Source organism: Chrysemys picta, chromosome 4 (assembly GCF_011386835.1).
Source record: "Chrysemys picta bellii isolate R12L10 chromosome 4, ASM1138683v2, whole genome shotgun sequence".
Taxonomy (NCBI): Eukaryota; Metazoa; Chordata; order Testudines; family Emydidae; genus Chrysemys; species Chrysemys picta.
Window position 1 is genome coordinate 133,244,636 of NC_088794.1, and position 26,766 is coordinate 133,271,401.

The following is a 26,766-nucleotide window of genomic DNA, read 5'->3' on the forward strand; positions in this document are numbered from 1 at the left end:
TCATCCCAGCCAGGACTTTGTCAAGCCTGACCTTAAAAACCTCTAAGGAAGGAGATTCCACCACCTCCCTAGGTAACCAATTCCAGTGCTTCACCAGCCTCCTAGTGAAAAAGTTTTCCCTAATATCCAACCTAAACCTCCCCCACTGCAACTTGAGACCATTACTCCTTGTTCTGTCATCTGCTACCACTGAGAACAGTCTAGATCCATCCTCTTTGGAACCCCCTTTCATGTAGTTGAAAGCAGCTATCAAATCCCCACTCATTCTTCTCTTCTGCAGACTAAACAATCCCAGTTTCCTCAGCCTCTCGTCATAAGTCATGTGTTCCAGCCCCCTAATAATTTTTGTTGCCCTCCGCTGGACTCTTTCAATTTTTCCACATCCTTCTTGTAGTGTGGGGCCCAAAACTGGACACAATACTCCATGCCTGTGATGCTTTTGGTTTTTAATAATGCTGATGATGCTTTAAAAGTGTTCTCTGTTCCTTCAGGCCATACTGATCAGGAGATCTAAGCTTGAAATCCTTTAAACATAATAAGGAAATGTTGTCTTATCTACTGTTTCAGATATAGTAAATCTTTCTTTCTTTGAAAAGTATTTTAGAAATTTAGTCATGAACCCTAGATTTTTTTCCCCCCAAACTATCACAGGAGCAGTTTACTGTACTGTACTGATTCATACTTTTCCCTTCAAATAATCTTCTATACAAGACATCTTAGACTCTGGATTCTTGTGCCCAAGAGAAATCTAACATTTTGGATTACCATTTTTTCAATTAATTATTTACAGGGCTTCCAACTTCCTGCTTTCTCTTCTAATGGAAAGTTAGAACTGTTTGATGTTGTTTTCATCCCTAATAAATATAGGACTTGCAATGCCAGATTCTTTTGTATCATAATTTAAGAGATAAATACTATTATACCTCTACCCCGATATAATGCGACCCGATATAACACGGGTTCACATACAACGCGGTAAAGCAGCGCTCCGGCGGATCAGCGCGTCAGCTCCCAGCCACGGCGCTCCGCTTCCCGCTGCCGGTGAGTGCGGGGAGGTTGAGGAAAAGACGCCCCTCCATACTCACCTGTGGCGGGAAGTGGAGCGCTGCGGCTGGGAGCTGGCAGAGTGGAGTGGACTGGGGCCGGGCTGCTCCACTTCCCGCCATTGCCGATGAGTGCCTGTCAGGTGGCGGGGGAGTGTGTGGATAGGGGGCGGGGCAGTCTGGGGACAGGGAGCAGGGGGTTTGGGTAGGGGGTGGGGTCCTGGGTGTGATTAGGAATGGGGGTCACAGGACAAGGCACAGGAGGGCCAAAGCAAGTTCAATATAACGCGGTCTCACCTGTAGCGCGGTAAGATTTTTTGGCTCTGGAGGACCGCATTATATCAGGGTAGAGGTGTACTACTTTACTCTTACGGCTAATAGAAAATTCCATAGGCAATGTTTCTTGTTGCCTTACTATTAGATTTCTTATAACTTAAAATTTTGTAAACCAAAGTGTCTTCAAATTATGATTTGGAAAGGTATATGGGGATGGGGGGAAATGTTTGTAAGCATGTCCTATCTTCCAAGTACAACAGTAGGCTACCACCAGAGATTCCTAGCTAATATAAAGCCAAACAAGCTATAAACTTTTTCTAAAGTTGAACAGTTGGGTGTTATGATTTAAATCAGTTACATGATGGACCCGTCCACCTTTTTTCCAGTGTAAATGAGTAGCACTATCTTAGTTCAAATCTCTAGCAATACTGGAACCTGCTTTTGGCAGCTAAGCAACACTTTCGTTTGGGACTCTGTTCCTCTTATTAGAATTCCTACCTGAGACAAAAGGCCATATCTTCCTTCTCATTTCAGGTATAAGTTTTTCCTGTCTTTTTAAGGTAAATGGAATATGATAAAGTATTGAGGAGTGTAGTGGGGCAGCTTCCCCACTCCTGGAGAAAAGGAGTAAAAGCAGCCAAGCGAGGCTGATTGGGGAAGCAGCCACAGCTGTGGCTAGCTCAATTAGGGCCCAGCTGGCCCTGATAAGAGGGTTGGGGGCCAGGAGCTGAAGGCATCTTTCTCTAGCGGTGGAGAGAGAAGGACCTAGCTGCCAAGGAGCAGGGTTCCAGAGGTAGAGAAGTGCTGGGGAAAGACAAGAGGAGCTGGGGAGCTCCAGCTTGGCAATTCCCCAGGCTGCAGGCCTTGTTCAAGGCCTAACGAGAGGTACTGGGCTGCAGGCAAAGGCAGCAGGTCAAAACCCACCTCGTTAGTGATGAGAGGTTTACGGAGTGCAGTCTACCCCAGTGAGCAGGGGCTAGATGATGACTGGCAGTAGCCGCTGAGGGAAGGTGGGGATAGAGGGTTGGGGGTTCCCCTGGGAGGGGAGACCCAGAGTGTGGGGGCACTGCCAGGGGGCAGCACCTCATGGTAAAGGGGCACCGGGGTCCAGGAAGGACACGGGGGGCCAGCAGCAGGCGAGACACCAGCCAGGAGGTGGTGCTCCGTATGCTGGAGAGCTAATTCCCAGGACAGCCAGGAGGAGGCGCTGCACCAGTGAGTCAAGCCCTGCTACAGGAAGATTGGCAAAAATAAATAAATCATTCTCTGATCACTACAGAGCATTGTTACATGAATTAAATGGAAAATTCTTAGCTGTGCATTCTGTCAAGAATACAATAAATGCTATGTGTCTAAGTATGAATATGTCTAAAATATACAGAAAATGGATATTCTGCAAATGTCGTGTTCTGAAAATATGCATAACTGGCTTTTTACTTTATCTGAGCCAAATTTTTCCTCAATGCAACGACTTGAGACTTTTACTCAGGAGGGAATTGCTAGTAATAGTTGCTAACATCTGACACTAGCAGCAATGGCTGCTGAGCAGAGAACTGACCTACCCCTGATTAAAACAGCATTTCTCTTGTTCCTCCCCAAAAGACTGATACAACAGTCTGGTAGCTGAGCTGCTTGATTCTCTCTCTTCTCCGTTTTCATATCCCATAGAGTCCTCCAAATTCAACAGCCATGTGGATCAGAGGAAGGTGTTGCTTAAACTGACAATGGGAGGGATGGTGCAGCGTATTGGGAAGTGGATTTCTTATGGAGCATACAGGAGACAGCTTGGCAGCTAATCATTTAGGGAAAGAGAATGAGGCTGATACCAAAAAGTGAAGGAAAGAGTTGCTGAGAAATCTGTCCCTCATAAGTAATTAAAGCCCCAAAAGCCCACTGGCATTTCTTAACAATTTTACCATAAATTAGATAAGACCCTTGAAATGAGTGCTAGAATTTTGCAGGAACTAATAGTAAGTTAGGTTGAGATCTTAAGAGACAAAGTAGTCAGGACCTCTGTTTACATCTCAACCAAGAGTTAACTTTACTGTCTGAAAGTCCTTCCTTAGAACACGCTACTTCCTACAGATTTATAAATCCGGTGTAGTGTGTCTCTCTCCTCCCCTGCCCCCCAAATGCATACACCCCATGCCATCCTCAGAGAAAAGTAAAGTTACTTATCAAAAAAAAAAAAGAAAGGAGAAGATTTAGGAAATCTGGTTCATTGTCAGCAAAGAGGGATGATGGAAATGTTTGGTTATAAAATAAATCTGACATCAAAACAACAAATCTGTATTTTTTTCTATAGTTGTGATTTCACTTGAACTGACTTCTATGAATTTGTTTTTTGTTCATAAAATAAACACTAAACCTAAAATAACACAATTGCATTTGGATGTGATGTAATTCAGAACTGCATTTTGAAGCAATTTCTGAATGGCTTTTCTTTAGTAGAACAGGATCCTTGGTTTCTAATCCATAGTGTCTTCTCTTTCCAAGTCAAGACCAGTTGCAACAAGATTTATTTGAAGAGTATTGGGTCATCTGCTAATGACCTAATGATGCTACTCAATGATTACATTATTTATTATAGTTAAATTAAATGACATACTGTATTATTTTACAGCATCCAGAAGAGCTGTATAGCAGAGGTTCTCAGATGGGGGAGTGGGCCCACCTGGGGGGGCACAATGTATTCTGGTGGGGTGTGAGAAGCATTAGGGAGGAAAAAAACTTACTGCGCACATTTTACCCACAGCAACGAATAACTAGCATATCTGATTCCTTCAGACAAATCAAGGTCCTCAGATGACACTGTGTATTTGACTCTGGATGGCACTGTGCATTTTGACAGATTTCTCTTAAGCTTGTATAGCATTATACACAGTCGTTGCCATCTGTATGTTGATCCGTTTGCTATGACACAGTGTGCACATTGAATTGTAAGCATTGACCACAATTGCAGTTTTGCTGCTACTTCAAGTAGTGTCCCTATGGGTACTTCACTGTAGGTGTTTAAGCGTCCCCATGCTTCTGATTGGAGATTTTCAGTGGCAGTGTCCGTTTTTGGCCTGCACATGTTCTGCCTCTAGGCTAATTAATACTGTGCAGGCGTACCACCCTCAGTTCTTTCTCGATCGCCCCTGGCTAGAGATGGAGCATTTAGCAGTCCGTTTGCGAATACTTTAAATCCTCTTTTAAAGTCGTTACTTTAATAGTTTGTGGGTTTTTTCACATTTTGTTAGATGATGAGGTTTTGTTCTTGTTCGGCTACTTTTTTAATGAAAATTGTAATAGATGGCTTTTACCCCTTTTTTCTTTTTTTCCCTACTGGGGATTGACCCCACCCCAGTAAGGGGTATGCCTGGCATCCCATCCCTGTGTTTAAAAGGTGCCTCTCGTGCAAGGAGGCCATACTGGTAATGGACAACCATGTCCATTGCCTCAGGGAAACTCACATTCCCCAGAAAGGTGCTCTCTGCCAGCAGCTGAAGACCAGGGCTCGAAAAAACAGGAACTCCAGTTAAAAGTACTCCTCATGGAGGTGGCTCTACAGCCTGATTCTCCCCAGCATGAGACAGGGCAGGTGAAGCAAAGAAAGTCTTTGGACTCCCTGTGAAAGTCTAAGTAGAAAAAGAGACCCACCAGCCATTCTGTGCAGTTCCTTAACCAGCCAGAGGAGATTCCCGGCATGTGTGGTGACCTTAGTACCGATAGCTACCAAACATAATACCCAGAAACCGTGTGGGCACTATGGTACAGAGTCAGAGAAAACCTAAATACTCTATGGGCACAGGAACTGAGGCAGCGGTACCGCCATCTTGAGATAGAGATACGGACCATGCCATCTCCGGAAAGATGGCACCGACATGGGAGTACTTGGTACTGACGAGCTAAACATCAACCTCCTCAAACTTGGAGCAGTGAGAAACACCTGCACTCATTTCCTCTCACTGATCAGAGGTACGCACATGAAAGTCATGACAACATAACATGCATGGATTACCTAAATCGCCAGCGTGCATGCTCCCCCAGAGTCCTGACTGGCTTCGTATGGAGTAGTTCCAGAGCATTGCCCGGTGACTCCGTGACAACCACCAATGGACATGGAGGTTCCTGCAGCACCGGCATTATTCCCGTCATCGCCAGATGAGGCTATCACGGGGCCCTCTCACCCAGTTCCTCAGGATGATGCCAAAGTGCACCAGGAATTTTTGAAGAGGGTCACCTCCAACCTGGTGCTTCAGGCAGAGGAATTGGAAGAGCCCTCAGACTCTCTCTTCGACGTCCTCTGCTCCTTGGCTCCTGCCAGGGTGGCTCTACCCCTTCGTGAAGGGGTTTCCAAGATCACTAATGCCCTGTGGCAGACTCCCTCTTCCCTGGCCCCTACCTCGAAAAGGGCCGAATGCCAGTACTTTGTGGCAACCAAGAGGCATGAGTACTTATACTCCCACCCAGCCCCTAATTCCCTTGTGGTTGAGGCGGTTAATCACAAGGAGAGGCAAGGACAGCCCAAAGCCACCCCCAAAAATAAAGACTTGAGGAGGCTGGATCTCTTTGGATGTAAGGTTTATTTGTCTTCCAGCCTCCAGCTGAGAGTGGCCAACCACCAAGCCCTCCTTGGCCAGTGTGACTTCAATATGTGGCAAGCCTATTTCACTGCTTTTTCCAGAGCTAGATCTGGCTCTTCTAATAGCCTTTTTCTTACACTGATATCTTTTATTCCTACTGCAATTTGATCTCTTTCCATTGATTCAGATTGTGGAAATTGTGTGTCTGACTTCTTATCTTTAGGTCTGTTAAAAATGATTCAGAAATTTCTGCCTCTTGAGTGAAACTGAAATCTTTCAAATGTTTCACTTCTTTTTGGTAAACAGAATTCCTCAAAAAAAAAAATGTTTTCAGATCGACTCCTAGTTGGTTCATTCTCTAACATTAAGCTCAAATGAATTATATAATGAAATTGCTTCAGTATCTGCAATATTCAAAAAGATAATCTTTTGTTCATCTTCCTTATGAGTAGATCCCGATGCCCTCAAAAATTAATCAAATTGTTATTTAAACATTTTCCAATTTTCTGCAGCATTTCTTGACATTTTCAGAAATGTAGGAACACTTAATTGATCCATCTGATTTCATTCAAACTTATTTTTCACTTTTGAGCAACTTTTACCTGTTTTCTTTTTTCTTTTTTAACTTCTTCCAGGTCTTTTTGTAATTTCCTTCACTCCTGATGCCATGTGGTGGTTTATATTCGTAATCCACTAGTCTTAATAATTCATTGCTAGTAACTTAACTGTCTTTATTAGGTACATAATTAACACACAAACAGAGCATCTTAACTCTGGTCAATCAGTCAGTCTCACTTAAAGCCAACAGCCTCCTCCAGCTGTCAGCCCCCATACTCTGAAGAGTCTATTCATTCTCTTAAAGCCACGGTATCACCACAGTCCTTGCCTCGTCACATCAGCTTCTTAGCCTTCTAACAGCTTTTTCTAACAGTTAACTACCAATGAACACACTGGCCGGAAAGGGAAAATGGAACAAGTGACTTTTGTCTCCAGGGGTGTAGAGAAATAACCTGGCTTCATCACTATGTGGACTAGGCCTGTCTAAAATATCCAAACCATCTCAAAGAGGAGGTCAAACTCGATTCTTTGTTTAGCTCAGTCCATGACTTCCAGAATTATTAGCAATATTCATTAGAATATCGATACTTCATTTTTCCTATTAAGATACAATGTACTATAAATCAATTTAAATAGCTTTGTCAATTACTTGCATTGTCAAAAACTATATTTAGACTTCTGAATTTTGCAGGGTCTAATTAAGTAGAATGGCAGGGATCAGCAACCTTTGTAATGCGGCCCGTCAGGGAAATCCCCCGGAGGGCCGGGACTGTTTGTTTACCTGCAGCATCCACAGGTTCGGCCCGGTGCACTGCAGCCAGTGGGAGCTGCGATTGGACAAACCTGCGGACGTTGCAGGTAAACAAACCGTCCAGGCCTGCCAGCGGATTTCCCTGACAGGCCGCATGCCAAAGGTTGCTGATCCCTGTAGTATGGTATGGTTTTATGCAGTAGCCTTGCAAGGGTTTCTATACTGTGAACACCCATAAGTATTAGGGACTGAATCAGAGACTCTGTAAGCCCTGGCATTCAGTGGTGAAATATCAGATTTAACTGGGAAAGTGCAACTTCAAGAAATACTGTTTGTGCAGACAAAACCTTTAAATACAGGCAATAAAATACTGCTAGTTTGGAATTGTGACGGGGCTGTTCTGGCTCCTGCCTCTGCTCCTGTTTACAAACTGCTCAGAGACCCTTGTGTTGGTCAAACATCTTGTATAGTTTTATTTACAATGTGGGTTCCCAACATCTTCATACTATATACAGCTCAGCTCTTAACCCGGTGGGTCTCAAACTTTTTTTTTTACTGGCGACTCCTTTCACATCGCAAGCTTCTGAGTGTGACCCCCCCCCCCAATAAATTAAACACATTATAAATGCTGGAGGCAAGCGGGGTTTGGGGTGGAGGTTGACAGCTCGTGACCCCCCATGTAATGACCTCACAACCCCCTGAAGGGTCCCGACCCCCAGTTTGAGAACCCCTGTCTTAACTGTCCTAGGGAACCCCCTGCTTCTGCAACAAGCAGGGAAGAGCAATCTCTCTCCTCCCTCTGTTTCCTCCCTCTAATTCTTTTCTGTGCCTATTTGTAGCCTTTGTCTAATAGGTTAATTAGCCTTCCAGCTCTCCTTCACCCACAAATTAGACACAGCTCTGTTTAACCAGCTCCATTCTGCATTGTTTGATTCAATCTGCAGAAACCAGAGTGCTGGCTCAGTCATTCTTGCCCAGCACTCTATCGCAGGAATATACAAACAATTATTGAATTAAAGACTAATTCTAAGAAAATTGTAACTTCTTTGCATGCTTGTTTACATGTGTTCCGCCAGAAATCAAAACACATTAGCCAGTAGTGTCCATTGATCATACCAGCTCCTTGGGTAAAGCAATGATTGTCAATTAAATTAAATTGCACCAAAGTTTGGTATTTTGTGTTTTTTCATGTGTAGTTAAACACGTTTAAAGTGCTGGTGAACATTAGGCTGGAATCCTGCGTGTAGTCATAAGAAAGGCACTGGTCTGTTCATGAGCATCTGTCATTTAGCATTTCTTTCTAGTTATAGAGTTTTTTGCTATCAGTGATCTCCTAGCAACACTGATGAAAGCTGTAATTGAGTTTTGCTTCTTATTGTATGCTGTTTACTTTGATGTGCTCCTGTTTAAGGCTGCTGTTGCTTACGGTTATTTTGGAACAAGTATTTGGAATTACTCTGTACAAAGTTTAAAGATATTATGATTGCTTGCCATTTAATACAAAATATGTATTTGAAATATATTTTATACTTTGTTTCCAAATAGCAGTATTGTTTGCTATCCTGAGATGGATTTGTCAATCACTTGCAAGAAGAATATCCTAGCGTGTTTAAACATCAAACCAGATTACGCAAATGCTGTCAAATACTCAGGTTATTAAGCAACAGATTGTACATACATGTATAATTGGTAGCAAAATCTGAAACAAACTATGATCATATTAGCACGGACTCTTACTGCTTGTGATAAAAAGTCCTAGCATTTTATAATACTTCTGTGGGAAAAGGGGAGAAATTTAGTTAATTAGCAGTCTTGAAAGCAAGTTATTGAAGTGCTTGCAGAGGCAGTCTTATCCTATTCTGTTAACCTCTCTTTGGCTTGGTCTACACTAAACCCCCAAATCGAACTAAGGTACGCAACTTCAGCTACGTGAATAACGTAGCTGAAGTCGACGTACCTTAGTTCGAACTTACCGCCGTCCAGACCCGGCAGGCAGGCTCCCCCGTCGACTCCGCGTACTCCTCGCGGCGAGCAGGATTACCGGAGTCGACGGGGAGCACTTCTGAGTTCGATTTATCGCGTCCAGACTAGACGCGATAAATCGAACCCAGAAGTTCGATTGCCTGCCGCCGAACCAGCGCGGTAAGTATAGACAAGCCCTTTGATGCTAGCATCTAAATGAGTTTTGTATAGCGATTCTTTTTCAAGTCTAAAGCGTATTGTCTCACTGTAACCATGTACAACCTCTGTATCCACCTATTGTTTCTTGTCTTGCACTTAGATTGCAAATTGTTCAGGGCAGTGGCTGTTTGCTGTGTGTTCTACAATGTCTAGCACTATGATGCCCAGATCCATGCCTTAGTCCCTTAGTTGCAATATCAATATAAATAATAATAGAATTTAAAGCAGTGGTCCCCAAACTGTGGGGTGTGCCCCTTTAGGTGGGTGGGAAGGAACATTCGGGGGACAGGTCCTGGGCCAGCCTCTGGGGGGAGGCGGAAGCACCACCCAGCCCTGCTTTGTCCCCAGCTCTGCTCCGGCTCTGGCCCCAGCAGAGGCCCCGGCTTTGTGGTTGGTCATGGCTCCCACTTTCGGCCCCAGCTCTGCTCCCAGCTGCTTGCCCAGGCCTTGGCCACCAACCATGGCCCAGCTCCTGGTCCCACTTCCAGTGCGGCTCCCAGCCCCGGCCATGGCTCGGCTTCTGGCGATGGCCCCAGGCCAGCCCCCGTAGGGGGTGGGCAGAGACCGCCACCCAGCTCTGCTCTGGCCTCAGCTCTGCCACCAGCTGAGGCCCTGGCCACGGCTCTGGCTGCGAGCCCTAGCTGTGGCTCCGCTCCCTGCTGAGGTCCCGGGTCTTGGGATGGGGGCGCAGACAGATTACATTATGGGTAAGGGGGGGCAGAACGTAAAAAGTTTGGAGATCACCGATCTAAAGAAATACAAAGGATAATTTTATGTTCATACAATACAGCCTAACAGGTATCAGTTTGACCAAACTAATGGGTAACGGAGAATACGTAGTAATATGTAGAAATCCTCAAAATATGTCTGTATAGTTGGGACTCTGAGCCTCGGCAAATATAGAAGAAAGTATAATAGAGTTTAAACAAGTGAGGCATCATCTTTCCTTGATGACTGCTTCACATAAGATTGTTCTGTTTGCCATCAATATCATTAGTGTGTCATTCCTAGAGTGTGTTGAGAAGTATGGACCAATTTACATCATCAATTTAAATCACTTTATCTTTTTTTAGAAAAATTACTGATTTAAACCAAGTTGAAGCTTTATAAAACTAATTGGCAAATTTGTGCTATTGCAACTTTAGATTAAAATTCTAGAATGGACTAAATTATAAACACCATCTTTTAAAATGCTGCTACTTGTAGGGTGTTTTATTTGAATTTTACAATACCGTTATTGATGGGGCTGGAAATGTGTATTGAAAGTTAAAGCCATGATCCTGCAAGTGCATAAGCAGTATGTAACTTTACTCACTTGAATTGTACCAATGACTTCAGTGAGATTATTCATACTTAAAACTAAGCATGTGCAGAAGTGTTTGTGACATCAGGGGACTAAAATTGTATTTTTGTTTCAAAATTGGGGGTATAAAATCTTTGTGTCTTCGGGGGAAAAAGGAGCTTTAGTGTTAACCATGAAAAGTTTAGACTTTCAGTACACTAATGAAGTTAATATGTATTGTGTTTTGTGCTCACAGGCCAATATTTTCAAAAATCGGAGCCTAAATTTAGGCTCCTAAATCCATATTTAGGCACCTTAGGATGGGATTTTCAAAAGCACCAAATGTATTTAGGAACACTAATCCCATTGCCTTCGAACTGCAAACCCTGATGGAGGAGTATAAACTGCCCAAAACATTTGAGTTTTCTTGACTGATGGAAGTTCAGTATATTGGAAGGTGCTGTCAGTTGGGGCGGAAAAAAAAAAAGCGCAGACTATATAGTTATCAATGTAATGTATTATATGTGAACTCTAATGCTTAATATTGTCACTTTCAGTGTCAGCATTATTGATTTCATTGCTGCACATTTTAAAGTATGTAACAAGGCACGTGCTGTAAATCACAGGAGTTGGGAATTGAGAGATTATTATTTGCATTACCTAGTCAAGGATCAGGATTTTGTCAAACTATAATAATTGGTAATGTGTGTCTACACATACAAAGCAGAGCTTCTGAATATTCAAACTGTGTAATTGGGGGTTTTTCTGTCCACTCAATGAAAATCCTGAGCTATACAGCTTCAGACCCCATTTCTCTAATGTCTTATGTCCGTCATAAGGTGAATTTTTCTTTAGAAAATTCATGCAGCACTAATACAGTTTTTGTTTAAATATGTTGAATGTATCGATATCTAAGGATGTAGTACTTCCCACACAAAAGGGACACCTGAGGTAGGAGTGTTAAGTGTAAAATCTATTCCTTTCAAACTAAAAGAACACCACCTCATGAGTTTAAAACTTCAAAAATGTAAAATATTTTATAGAATCATAGAAGTGTAGGACTGGAAGGGACCTCGAGAGATCTTCTAGTCCAATCCCTTGCACTCAAAGCAGGACTAAGCATCATCTCTAGAGCATCCCTGACAGGTGTTTGTCTAACCTGTTCTTAAAAATCTCCAATGAGGGAGATTCCACAACCTCCCTAAGCAATTGATTCCATTGCTTAACTACTCTGATAGTTAGGAAGTTTTGCAGTTTATTTTGGACATTCAGAAAAAGTTTAGTCAAGTGCACAAACTAAAGATGCATCAAGCATGTTAAATCTGTGGAGTAGATGACTCTTAGTCTTACCATAATTTTTACACTAAGATGAGGTCTGGAATTTTGTGTGTGGTAAAAATATTTAATTATGTGTGGTGGTTTTTTCTGCTCAGTCAACAATTACGACAAATGCAAGCAAAACCCCAGTGGCATTGCCATACATGCTTCCTGTATCATAGGATGTTACTGGAGCACAAGACTCCAGTGATATTAAGGATTTTCATAATCTCTGTGTTTTGCAGGTAGTTTAAGATGTAGAATGCTTGCTGGTATTCTTCAACACTATTACAAAGTCTCTTAAAAAAAGAGAGTGGGAGGAGTACAAAGTCTTTTATAATAACGTAGTTTGTAGGCATGTTCATAACCAAATATTTTCATTTTGCAGATGTTCCTCCTGCTGAGCAAGAAAAGCTTTTTATTCAGAAGTTGCGACAATGTTGTGTTCTTTTTGACTTCGTTTCTGATCCACTGAGTGACCTAAAGTGGAAGGAAGTAAAGCGAGCTGCTTTAAGTGAAATGGTAGAGTACATCACACACAATCGCAATGTGATCACAGAGCCCATTTACCCTGAAGTAGTGCATATGGTAAGTGATTTAACAACCGGAAATATTTTGAAAGCTCTTTTTGTGGTTCAGAGTTAATTCTTTGTCTGTATTAATTTCTTTTAGTAAAGCTTAGCTGATCTTTTTTGAAGCTTTCAATATTTTAGCGTTCGTGAAAAAAATCTCTGAAATCAGTTGTCTTTTTTTTTTTTTAAACTGACAGCTTTCTAAATCATATTGCCAGTGTTGTTGGAAATACTTGGTTCCGCCTCTAGTTATTCATTAACTTGGAAATGGTCATGCAGAAGTTGAAGCATGTTGGAATTTCACAAAACAAATTTGCTTTGGAACAGTTTAATTTCTCCAGTCTTGTGTTCGCAACCTACATATTGTGCGCACACAAACTATTTAAAAGAACATAAAGATTGCAAAATCAAACACTTGAAATTAAGAAATGCCAGAATTAAGGCTTCTTGCAACTTCAGTTCAGTCCCTTGGTGTGTATGCATTATGAAGCAATCTTTAATTACATAATCACATACTAAGCTCATGAAAAACTTAATTCTGTACTAATAGCAGAAAGCCCATGCTGTTGCACAGGTGAAATTCATAAAGTCGTCTTATGTAAAAAAGCCAAAAATATCTGAGAACATAAAAATTTAACAGTAAAAGACACCAGATCCCATTGATGACTGAACCTGGTGACATTCTGAACAAAAGAGCTCTCAACCATGCTTTTAGCTGCTTCTATTGCTTCACATTGACTCAACAGATATTCTAGGCTTTCACAGTGACTATAGATTCAGAGTAGTTTGAATAGCGTGAAATGGATGAGGCATGGTGCAATGAGAATAACACAAGTTATATACAATATACACAAGTACTCATTTAATGATCACCATCCATACTGTGCACTGACCAAGGCAGGCGTCTTATGGAAAAAATTGTATGTGATTGTGTAATTAAAGACCCCTGGATCCCTGTCCTTGTTGCAGTAAACCCCACCACCACCACCACCACCACCTCCCCCAACACTCCCCGTCGGTCTGGTTGCTTTTTCCTCCATGCTGTATGGCTGCCAGCAGAGAAGCAGCATTGAGAGCATTCAAAAAAAGAGACAGTCTTCCTGCTTTCAGTTCTGGTGCCTGGCACCCCAGCCCATAGTAGCCAAGAGCAGCAATTGCAGGGAAAGGTTTCTCACCCATGAAGTACTCTCAATATGGATGGAATTTTTAAAAAATTTTGGGAAAACTTGCTAGAAATTGGCAGCTGAGCAGAGTTTTTTCAAAGTCTTATAATTTGGCTAAATCTTGATGGATTTTCATAGGGACAGAAAAGGCATATCCATGACAAAAAGGTGACCGAACCCTGTTAAATTTCAAGGCCATACTCCACAGCATGTGGGCTTCTGCAGGGTTCAGTCTTATTACTATGCATATTAAATGTCTATATAGGCTGTTGGGGGGGGAGGAAGGGGAGTTAGTGAAGACATATAGGTTACTGTGCTTCAGTATGTTGATAGCACTCAGTTTTATTTCCATCTCCACTAATCCCAGCAGGAGTGATTGAGCACCTGACTCAGTATCTGGTGCAGACTGAGGCATAGATGAAAGCAAGCTGGCTGAGATTCAGATCAGAATAAACCAAAGTAGTGATGGTGAGCTGGATTAGGCAATCAAATCTATGTATCTCACCCATGATTGAGGGAGTGTGGCTGCCATTTGTGACTAGAGTTCATAACTTATGGGTCTGATTGGACCAATAGCTGCATAAAGATGACCAAGTAGCAGCTGGCTGGGTTGATTTTTTTTTTCCATCTACATGTGACCAGAGGGGTATGTACCACCTTTTCTTTCAGGTTACTGCTGTAATTCATGCTTTTGTCACTTTGTGATTAGACTTTTTTATAATGCACACTATGTGGGACTACATATTAAGTCTCTTTTGGAGCTGAAGCTGATGCAGAATGAAGAGTGTCTTATTGGGAACACAACACCTGTGCTCTGTGATCTGGTTTGTTTGATGGTGTGGAAGTAGCTTCCAGGTGAATTAAAAATGTTGGGTTTAACCTGTAAAATCCTAAATAGCCTGGGATCTGCTGGTTTGAGACATCACCTTACTTCCTATACAACGCTACCACAACTGCAATCAGCGAGAGCACTTGAGCAGGTGCTCCCTAGCTATAGAAGAGAGGGAGTTGCTGTCAGGGCATTCTGAGGCCCTCTTGTCTGAAATAACACAATTATGTTAACTTTCCAGTCATGCTACAAGGTCCATCTGTTTTTTCAGGCATTTGGTAAAGGTTCAGGTATGCTCTTATTTTGTGAAGATGGATGAGATACTGTGTTGTTATTTATGTTTTGATCATGGCAGGGTTTTCTTAAGGAATTAAAATAAGGTCTGTATTTGCTTTAAGTAATGTCAGAGCATCTAGAATTTTTGAATTGCTGTCTTTTATGCCTTTAAATCAGATAATCTTTTTTTAAAGAGCACCCAGAGGGACTTATTTTCAGGAGAATCACAATGGCAGCTGTAATTGATTACTTCTACTTTTAAAATTTATCCTATCTTCCAACAGTGGCTGGTACCAGACATTTCAGAGGTAAATTTATTGAGTGATCCATCCCCTGTCATCCAGTACCAGGTCCTAACAACCAGAGGTTTGGGGACACCCAGAGCATGGGGTCCATTCCTGACCATCTTGGCTAATAGTCATTGATGGACCTATCCTCCATGAACTTATCTAATTCTTTTTGAACCCAGTTATACTTTTGGCCTTAGCAACTTCCCCTAGCATTGAGTTCCACAGGTTGACTGTGCGTTGTGTGAAGTACTTCCTTATGTTTGTTTTAAACATGCTGCTTGTTAATTTCATTGGGTAAACCCCTAGTTCTTGTGTCATGTGAAGAGGTAAATAACACTTCCCTATTCAGTTTCTCCACTCCATTCATGATTTATAGACCTCTATCATATCCCCTTCTAGTCATCTCTTTTCTAAGATGAACAGTCCCAGTCTTATTAATCTCTCCTCATATGGAAGTTCTTCCATACCCTTAATCACATTTATTGCCCTTCTCTGTACATTTTCCAATTTTAATATATCTTTTTTGAGATGGGGGTTAGCAAAATGCATGCAATATCCGAAGTGCGCGCATACCATGGATTTATATATTGGCATCATGATATTTTCTGTCATAAATGTCATGGTTTTACAGGGTACCACAGGAGCGGTCAGTCTGCTACATGCTTTCCAAGTGCTAGCATTGTTGATTTTCCCATATGGTTTGTTGCTATCATTTAGATGGAAGACCATTTTTATTTATTTTAATTTTTTAAATGACTTGCAAAATCCATATGCCACAGCTCACAATACCCCAGGGTGGTGACTTGCCCATAAGACTGTTTTGATAGATAAGTAATTTACCCTGTTCTCATGTTAGTATCTCTAAAATGTGCCTAAAATAATTCACCTGTTTGTGCTATCCAGTGCAAGATACTGAGTCATGCTTATTTGAAAGATGCATCTCTTAAGGATGGTCAGTCATGTCTGTATATTTATATGCAGCATTTTAGGAATTAAATACCTTAATCAAGACACTGCATTTGACATCTTCAATACATCCCACCCACCCACTCTGTTTATTTCTGTCCCTCATTGTGTCAAGCATATATTTAGAGGGAACAATTTTCAAAAACTGTTATGCAGTGGAAACCATGCTGACTGTTCATTTTTGAGCACCCAAGAGTTCACTAGGGTCTTCTGAGATATAAACATGCATTTGCTGACCCAAAAAGTTTACAATCTAAATGTAGGCTTGACACAATGAGGGACAGGCATAAACAGGGTGGGTGGGTGGGATGGGTACTAGGAATTACCATACCAAGATCAGAATAGTGGTTTGTCTGGACAGTATCCTGTTCCTGTCAGTGGCCAGCAGCCACATGCTTGACAGGAAGAATCAGAACAGAAGATTATGAAGTAACAATTTTAGACAGAGTTTGGTCTTGATCTGCCAGTTGGTGGTTGGCTTGTGCACTTAATTCCCTTGGATCAGTTTTACATTTTTCCTTTTCAGTATTCTTTATATATCCCCTTTTTCTGGAAGATAGAAGCACCCAATTTACCTTCTCCTTACATTTGTCCACTTACAGAAGTCTTTTCTGCTTCTAATCATTTTCCTCTGCTTCTGGTTTACAGTATGAGTAGGATCACTTGACTACTCAGTAAGGCAGGTAAACATTTTGGCGGTTCAATTAAATTATATATTTTTATATAAAAGATGAGCTCCCTTTTCATAGACTATGTGGAAGAAGTAATTTTTTAATGGATTTGAATATTAACCTATTTGCACCTACTGTTAGAGGAACAGTTCAAAAGAGATCTAGCTAAGTTCATGGAGCATAGGTCCATCAATGGCTGTTAGCCAGGATGGACAGGGATGGTGTCGCTAGCCTGTGTTTGCCAGAGGCTGGGAATGGGTGACAGAGAATGGATCACTTGATGATTACCTGTTCTATTCATTCCCTCTGGGGCACCTGGCATTCGCCACTGTCAGAAGACAAGATACTGGGCTAGATTGACCTTTGCTCTGACCCAGTATGGCCATTCTTATGTTCTTAGGATGTGCAGGAACCAGTTCACAGATGCTTTATATTGTCTTTGCATATTTGCCTGGAGGAAAGTAAATGAGGATAGAAAGAGGGAACAGTTGTTTGGGGGTTTTTTGATTTTTGGAGGGTTTTTAGTTTGGGATTTTTTTGTGTTGCATATATCCCTTTCCCCCTTCCTTTGTCTGACAGTTAGATGAAAGAGCTTCAAGGCAGGAACCTATCATCTTGTATGCCTAAATCACCAGGCATACCTATAGCACAATATAAGTTAAAATATAGTTCATGATCAAAGGCACCTATACTGATTTTTCAAGAATTCAAACGAAGTATTTAAAAAAAAGTGAAACATTTCAAGGTTACAAAGGGTTAATTCTAGACCTGTCAAGCGATTAAAAAAATTAATCGCGATTAATCGCACGACTAATTTCACTGTTAATAATAGAATAAATTTTGTTTAAATATTTTTGGATGGTTTTTTACCTTTTCAAATATATTATTTCAATTACAACACAGAATACAAAGCATATAGTGCTTACTTTATATTTATTTTTATTACAAATATTTGTGCTGTAAAAAACAAAAGAAACAGTATTTTTCAGTTCACCTCATACAAGTACAGTAATGCAATCTCTTTATCATGAAAGTCGAACTTACAAATATGGAATTACGTACAAAAAATAATTGCATTCAAAAATAAAACAATATAAAACTTTAGATCCTACGAGTCCACTCAGTCCTTGTTCTTGTTCAGCCAGTCACTCAGACAAACAAGTTTGTTTACATTTGCAGGAGATAATGTTGCCCGCTTCTTGTTTACAATGTCACCTGAAAGTGAGAACAGATGTTTGCATGGCACTGTTGTAGCCAGCGTTGCAAGGTATTTACGTACCAGATGCGCTAACATAGTTAAGACCAAAGCAGACTGATGAACTTCAAAAAGATCTCACGAAACTAAGTGATTGGGCAACAAAATGGCAAATGAAATTTAATGTGGATAAATATAAAGTAATGCACATTGGAAAAAATAACCCCAACTATACATGCAATATGGTGGGGGCTAATTTAGCTACAGGAAGTCAGGAAAAAGATCTTGGAGTCATCGTGGATAGTTTTCTGAAGATATCCACGCAGTGTGCCGAGGCGGTCAAAAAAGCAAACAGGATGTTAAAAATCATTAAAAAGGGGATAGAGAATAAGACTGAGAATATATTATTGCCCTTATATAAATCGATGGTACGCCCACATCTCGAATACTGCGTACAGATGTGGTCTTCACATCTCAAAAAAGATGTACTAGCACAAGAAGAGGCTAGGACTCTTCAGCTTGGAAAAGAGGAGAGTAAGGGGGGGGGTATGATAAAGGTATATAAAATCATGAGTGATGTGAAGAAAGTGGATAAGGAAAAGTTATTTACTTATTCCCATAATACAAGAACTAGGGGTCACCAAATGAAATTAATAGGCAGCAGGTTTAAAACAAATACAAGAAAGAAGTTCTTCACGCAGCGCACAGTCAACTTGTGGAACTCCTTACCTGAGGAGGTTGTAAAGGCTAGGACTATAACAGTGTTTAAAAGAGAACTGGATAAATTCATGGTGGTTAAGTCCATTAATGGCTATTAGCCAGGATGGGTAAGGAATGGTGTCCCTAGCCTCTGTTTGTCAGAGGATGGAGATGGATGGCAGGAGAGAGATCACTTGATCATTACCTGTTAGGTCCACTCCCTCTGGGGCACCTGGCATTGGCCACTGTCGGCAGACAGGATACTGGGCTAGATGGACCTTTGGTCTGACCCAGTATGGCCGTTCTTATGTTCTTAAAGATTCATATGTCACTTCATCTTCAACCACCATTCCAGAGGACATATATCCATGGTGATGATGGGTTCTGCTTGATAACGATCCAAAGCAGCACAGACCGACACATGTTCACTTTCATCATCTGAGTCAGATGCCACCAGTAGAAGGTTAATTTTCTTTTTTGATGGTTCGGGTTCTGTAGTTTCCGCATCAGAGTGTATCTTTTAAGACTCAGAAAGCATGCTTCACACCTCACCCCTCTCAGATTTTGGAAGGCACTTCAGATTCTTAAACCTTGGTCAAGTGCTGTAGCTATCTTTAGAAATCTCACATTGGTACCTTCCTTGCGTTTTATCAGATCCTGCAGTGAAAGTGTTCTTAACATGAACAACGTGTACTGGGTCATCATCTGAGACGGCTATAATACGAAAGATGTGACAGAATGCAGGTAAAACAGAGCAAGAGACATACTATTCTTCCTCAAGGAGTTCAGTCAAAATTTAATTAACTCGTTATTTTTTTAACAAGCGTCATCGGCATGGAAACGTCCTCTGGGATGGTGGCCGAAGCATGAAGGGGTATACAAATGTTTAGCATATCTGTCACGTAAATGTCTTGCAATGCCAGCTATAACAGTGCCATGCGAACTCCTTTTCTCACTTTCAGAGAACGTAAATAAGAAGCGGGCAGCATTATCTCTCGTAAATATAAACAAATTTGATTGTCTTAGCGATTGGCTGAATAAGTAGTAGGATTGAGTGGACTTGTAGGCTCTAAAGTTTTACATTGGTTTTTGAGTGCAGTTGTGTAATAAAAAAACCCTACATTTGTAAATTGCAATTTCACAACAAAGAGATTGCATTATGGTACTTGTATGAGGTGAATTGAAAAATACTATTTCTTTTGTTTATCATTTTTACAGTGAAAAAATTTGTAATAAAAATAATATAAAATGAGCAATGTACACTTTGTATTGTTTCAGAGTAGCAGCCGTGTTAGTCTGTATCCGCAAAAAGAAGAACAGGAGGACTTGTGGCACCTTAGAGACTAACAAATTTATTAGAGCATAAGCTTTCGTGGACTACAGCCCACTTCTTCGGATGCATATAGAATGGAACATATATTGAGGAGATATATATACACACATACAGAGAGCATAAACAGGTGGGAGTTGTCTTACCACCTCTGAGAGGCCAATTAGTTAAGAGAAAAAAAACTTTTGAAGTGATAATCAAGCTAGCCGAGTACAGACAGACAGTTAGATAACAAGTGTGAGAATACTTACAAGGGGAGATAGATTTAATGTTTGTAATGGCTCAACCATTCCCAGTCCTTATTTAAACCGGAGTTGATTGTGTCTAGTTTGCATATCAATTCTAGCTCAGCAGTTTCTCGTTGGAGTCTGTTTTTGAAGTTTTTCTGTTGTAATATAGCCACCCGCAGGTCTGTCACTGAATGACCAGACAGGTTAAAGTGTTCTCCCACTGGTTTTTGAGTATTTTGATTCCTGATGTCAGATTTGTGTCCATTAATTCTTTTGCGTAGAGACTGTCCGGTTTGGCCAATGTACATGGCAGAGGGGCATTGCTGGCACATGATGGCATATATCACATTGGTAGATGTGCAGGTGAACGAGCCCCTGATGGTATGGCTGATGTGATTAGGTCCTATGATGATGTCACTGGAATAGATATGTGGACAGAGTTGACATCGGGGTTTGTTACAAGGATAGGTTCCTGGGTTAGTGGTTTTGTTCAGTGATGTGTGGTTGCTGGTGAGTATTTGCTTTAGGTTGGGGGGTTGTCTGTAAGCGAGGACAGGTCTGTCTCCCAAGATCTGTGAGAGTAAAGGATCATCTTTCAGGATAGGTTGTAGATCTCTGATGATGCGCTGGAGAGGTTTTAGTTGGGGGCTGAAGGTGACAGCTAGTGGTGTTCTGTTATTTTCTTTGTTGGGCCTGTCTTTGTATTGTGTTGTAATAGAAATCAATATATTTGAAAATGTAGAAAAACATCCCAAAATAGTTAATAAATTTCAATTGGTATTCTAATGTTTAACAGTGCACTTAAAAGTGTGATTGTGATTATTTTTTTTAATTGAGATTAATTGTTTTGATTTAATCACTTGAGTTAATTGCGATTAATCAACAGCCCTAGTTAATTCCTTCATGCTTCACAGATGAAAGAAGGTAAGAATAATGCTAATGTTAATGAACATGTAGATATTTCCACTAAAAACGTGTCTCCTTTAAATAAAATACCATATATACTTGTTCATAAGCCAATTTTTTTTTAGTAAAAAAGGGAAGCACCAGAGAAGGGGGTTGGCTTATGAACAGGTATAGAGAGGGAGAGGTGGGACACAGCCCCTCCCCCAAACAGAGGGAGCAAGAAGAGGCAGCACAGCCAGAAGGGAAGAGGCGGGGCCAGAGTCTCTCCACTTCTGGCCATGCTGCTCTCCCCCCAGCCTCCAAAGCAGCTGCAGCTCCGGGGCTGGCAGGCTCAGCCGTGCCGATTGGCCCCGCCCGCCGGAGCAGGCTGCGGCCGCGCTGCCCAGCTCCAGCCAGGCCAGAGGCATCCTCCCCCAGATAAGGTGGGAAGGGATGGGATGGGGAGAGCGTGGGGGTCCCGGGCTAGGGGTGAGGTCATGTGGAGGGTGGTCACAGGGGTTACTCTCCTGACCCCCAGTTCCCCCCCCCCCCACAAAAAAAATTCCCCACTGGTTGCTGTCCTGGCATGTCAGGGTAAGCAGCTGGCGCCCCAGGACACTTGGTTTACTTAGGTTTACCTCCGTGCCTGCGGACGCTCGAGATAAACAAACCATCTCGGCCCGCCAGCGGCTTATCCTCATGGCCCGGGAGCCAAAGTTTGCTGACCCCTGAATTATAGGGTCGGCTTATGGACAGGTCATAAAAATGTTCCATTTTTACTCATCCATCTTGGGGGGGCCGGCTTATAAATGAACCGGCTTATAATTGAGTATATATGGCATATAGAAATTGGATTAGTTGCTTTACAGCTAAATGTCTTTATTAGGCGCTAAAAGAGTTTAACTGCTGCTGGTATCATGTACTTGAATACGTATGAATATATATGACTTTATAACTTTTAATCTCCAATATATGGAGTGAGGGGGAACCTACACTGTGTGGGTGGGCGTTCCCGCATCTGCTGTTTGAGCTACTAGGGCTATGTCCACTATTACAGCCAGAGCACAGACACTGGATGCTTAGCTAGAATGGGTATAAATAGCTGTCTAAACGGCGAGATACGTCTTAGCCGAGTAGAGTACCTTATATGCCTGAACCTCCACCCAAGAAAAGTCATCAACTTCGGATACAATACCATCACCTAGGTGATCTCTGAAGGATTTAAAAAGAGAAAGGAAAGCTTAATTTTTTGTATAAAGAGGGAAGTTTTTCAAAAATTTTCCTTATTGGTTTTTTAACGTTAGAGATTCCAGGAATTTCAAGTATAGTCTTCCCTGATTTTAGTGAAGGACCATTTCTGTTTATTTTGAGCTTTGTCTCCTTAAATGAAGGAATAAGGATGTTGAATCTTTAACAAAGGCTTTTTTTTTATCCAAATTGTTAATCGGTTAAGTTAAACAAGTATTAACATAAACAAAAAGTTTTAAATAGCTTAAATAAAAATCCCTTTCTATCCTTTCACTTTCTTATGTGATATTACATTTGCAGTAACTCAGTAGTCATCTGTCTTCCAGTCTATATAGGACTTGTATTTTGGATGTAAAAAACATATAAAACATTTTTAATGTAATAAAAAAATTTGCATTGTAAAGAAGTGAGGAGTACAAACCAATTTTTTTTATGGTACTATTAAAAATATAATTAAATTTGAGGAAGAAAGAAATAGAATGTCTGTGTGGATGTTATCTGTGATTAGTGATTAATATAGAATTTGAAAAAAATAAAGAGACTAACACTTGCACAAAGAATTGATTCTGTAGGCTTGATATTGAAGAGAATGAAGTAAATTTTATGTTTGAATAGCTGCTTTATATATAACCAAGTGACTAACTTCAAACTTGAGCTTGTAAGGAAAAACTAAGCTTATGTGTATTATACACTTACTTGCTGTGTGTCTGTGAAGGAGCTGGGACGTTGTTGTCTTGCATTGGGTGCAGTACTTTGAACACACGACATTACTTGTAGATATTTGTGGAATGGAGGCAGTTTCTGGTTAACTGGTATTGAAAGCTCCTCCTGCTGGCATGTTTGCTGAACCAAATATATATTCTACAGTCCATTTCCAAGAAAGCAGATGTTTCCTCTTCTGCTCTTTGCAAGAAAGCCTTTTGGAAGGAATTTTTTCCTGTGGGAAATCACTTTCTTTTAATTAGTCCCCTCCCCCCCACCACCCTTGGCAGTTTTCTTCTTCTCACTCCATCTTGGCCTTAATCTGGAAAGGAGAACCTCTTTATGGAAGCATTTAGAGGAAAGCTGACGACTCTTCTAGTCTAGTCCTAGATCCCAAATCTTAATGAGCAGTTGGTGGCAGTTGAACTTTAACAGCAGTATTATAAGGTAATACTTCTGCACTTAGAAAAGGAATTTTGTGTTTGGAATGGAGTGCAGGTTTCTCCTATGCCAGGGTTCATAGATTGATAGGTTCCAAAGCCAAAAGGGACCATTGTGATACTCTAATCTGACCTTCTGTATAACACTACCAATAGAACTTCCCCCAAAATAATTGCTAGCCCATATCTTTTAGAAAAACAGCCAATCTTGATTTAAAAATTGACAGTTATGGAGAATCCACCACAACCCATAGTAGGTTGTTCAAATGGTTAAATACTCACTGTTAAAAATGTACGCCTGATTTCCAGTTTGAATTTGTCTAGCTTCAACTTCTAGCTGTTGGATCATCCAGCGGTTACACCTTTCTTTGCTAGATTGAAAAGCCCATTATTAAATATTTGTTCCCCAGGTGTAGGTACTTATAGACTATTATCAAGTCACTCCTTAACCTTATCTTTGTTAAGGTAAATAGATTGAGCTCCTTGAGTCTGTCACAATAAGGCAGGTTTTGTAATTCTTTTATCATTCTTGTGGCTTTTCTCTGAACCTTCTCCAATTTATCAACATCCTTCAGAACTGGACACAGTATTCCAGAAGTGGTCACACTAGTGTCAAATATGGAGGTAAAATAAACCTCTCTATTTCTACTTGAGGTTCCCCTGTTTATGCATTCAAGGATTTCATTAGCCCTCTTGGTCACAGCATCACACTGGGAGTTCATGTTCAGCTGATTATCCACCATGACCCCTAAATCTTTTTCAGAGTCACTGCTTCACACGATCGAGTCCCCCATCCTGTAAGTATGGCCTACGTTCTTTCTTTCTAGATGTATTCATTTACATTTAGCCTTATTAAAATGCATATTGTTTGCTTGCACCCAGCTTATCACGTGATCCAGATCACGCAGTATCAGTGACCTGTCCCCTTCTTTGTTTAACACTCCCTCAATTTTTGTCATCTGCAAACTTTATCAGTGATGATTTTTTTTTTCTTCCAGGTCACTAATAAAAATGTTATAGTCTAGGGCAGGGGGTCGGCAACCTTTCAGAAGTGGTGTGCCGAGTCTTCATTTATTCACTCTAATTTAAGGTTTCGCGTGCCAGTAATACTTCAAACGTTTTTAGAAGGTCTCTTTCTATAAATCTATAATATATAACTAAACTATTGTATGTAAAGTAAATAAGGTTTTTAACATGTTTAAGAAGCGTCATTTAAAATTAAATTAAAATGCAGAGCCCCCAGGACCGGTGGCCAGGACCCAGGCAGTGTGAGTGCCACTGAAAATCAGCTCGCGTGCCGCCTTTGGCACGCGTGCCATAGGTTGCCTACCCCTGGTCTAGGGTCAAGAACTGATCCCTGTGGGACCCCACTAAAGAGACACCATTTTGATGATGATTTACAATTACATTTTGAGAGCTATCAGCCATTTTTTAATCCATTTAATGTGTGCCATGTTAATTTTATCTCTTTAATCAATATGTCATGTGGTACCTAGTCAAATGCCTTATAGAAGTGCCAAGTATGTTACATCAACACTATTATCTTTATCAACCAAACTTGTAATCTCATAAAAAAACAAACCCATATCAAGTTAGTTTGACAGGCTCTATTTTCCATAAACCCACGTTGATTGTCGTTAATTATATTACCCTCCTTTAATTCTTTATTAATAAAGTCTTTTATTAGCCACTTCATTATCTTGCTCTGGATCAGTGTGAGATTGATTGGCCTGTAATTTCCAGGTCATCCCATTTACCCTTTTTTAATATTGGCACAACATTAGCTTTCCTTCCAGTCTTTTGGAAGACCAGACAGGTTCCAGGATTCGCTGAAAATCAACATTAACTGTCCAGTGATCTCCTCAGCCCGCTCTTTTAAAACTATTGGATGCTTGTTATCTGGACCTGCTGATTTAAAAATGTCTAACTTTAGTAACTTCTGTTTAACTTCTCCTGAGATACTAGTTAGAATGGAAGGAGTGTTATCATAATATGCTATAACTACATCATCTTTTCACCCCAGATACGGAACAGAAATATTTATTCAATAGTTTGTGACTTCTGCCTTTTCTCCATTATTGGTAATTAAGATAGACTTAATTAGTATAATTTTTCTTACCTTTCTACAGAGTTCACTTGCAACAATATGGTTTGTGAGGGCATAATTTAGATGGTGTGTTGGACTATGGAATCAAGTATCAGAGGGGTAGCCGTGTTAGTCTGAATCTGACGCAAGTGGGCGTCTGATGAAGTGGGCATTCACCCACGAAAGCTTATGCTCCAATACTTCTGTTAGTCTTAAAGGTGCCACAGGACCCTCTGTTGCTTTGGACTATGGAAGTAGTTGCTACGGGGACAGTCTAGGCTCCAGTTAGGGTTAGGGTTAGGGTTAGTGAGCTCTCCTACCTGAAACAAAAAGGGAGGGAGGGTTCACCATTTACTATTAGCCCATATTGCAGGGTAGGATGGGATGGGATGAGTTTCACTCCTGGGGAGGCCACAGTGGCCACTGACCAATGGTAGTCCATTGGGAGACCACATTGGTTAATACTGTCGCTTCTTTCAAGTGCTGGAATTGGCTGTTCAACAAGGGGCCCCTGCTTTATAAAGGAACAATAACCAGTGGAGGCAATCCTCTTTTGATCCACTTTCCATTCCTCTCCTCCCCACCCCCCCTTTGCATACAATTGTACAATGAGTTTGAGTTAAGATTCTTATTAATCTAGCTGGAGGGGGGGAGGTTAAATTTTAGGCTAGAATTTGCAAGACCAATTCAGAATCTCATGTCTTTCTAATCTTTTTAAAATAAGGGACGTGGCTTGGGACCACACACTAATTTTGGAGTGAATGTTCAGGGCAAGAATATTTTTTTAGAATATTTGCCAGTGATTGATAGTAAACAGGAAGGTGACAGAATGTAATGAATTGTGATAAATGGATATTTGAATTTATAGATATGTAAACAGTTTTTAAAATCATAATATGGTAGTTTTCTGTCATAACATTTGGGGACATTTTCTTGGAACAGGGCATATATGAGTGAACATTTATTTAATCTCCATTGTTCTAGCTTCCACTTCTATAGTTCTTTGGAAACACTTTCTCTGTAAAACGTTCTCTAACATCATTAGCTCCCAAATATATCTGTAGTAACAGGGTTCTCTCTGCATGTTTAGACTTGAAACATGACTTGAAAATGTTCTGTGCGTTATAATCTACAGAGAAGAAAGTTTTAATTGACTAGCTAATCATTTTTGTTAAACATTAGTTGAGTTAAATACTGTACCAGTTTTT

The 26,766-nt window shown here is 40.9% G+C and overlaps 1 protein-coding gene across 5 annotated transcripts in view; it reads left to right on the plus strand.

Annotated features, from left to right (window-relative positions):
- PPP2R5C (protein phosphatase 2 regulatory subunit B'gamma) overlaps positions 1–26,766 on the plus strand; it is a 178,263-nt gene that overhangs the window by 78,856 nt on the left and 72,641 nt on the right. For all 5 annotated transcript variants that reach the window (XR_010600755.1, XR_010600756.1, XM_065593603.1 and 2 more), the window contains one exon: positions 12,365–12,564. Coding sequence is in view for 3 of the 5 variants with exons in the window: in XM_065593603.1 (XP_065449675.1) it covers positions 12,365–12,564 (200 nt within the window). In the remaining 2 variants the exon portion in view is untranslated. The remainder of the gene's footprint in view (positions 1–12,364; positions 12,565–26,766) is intronic.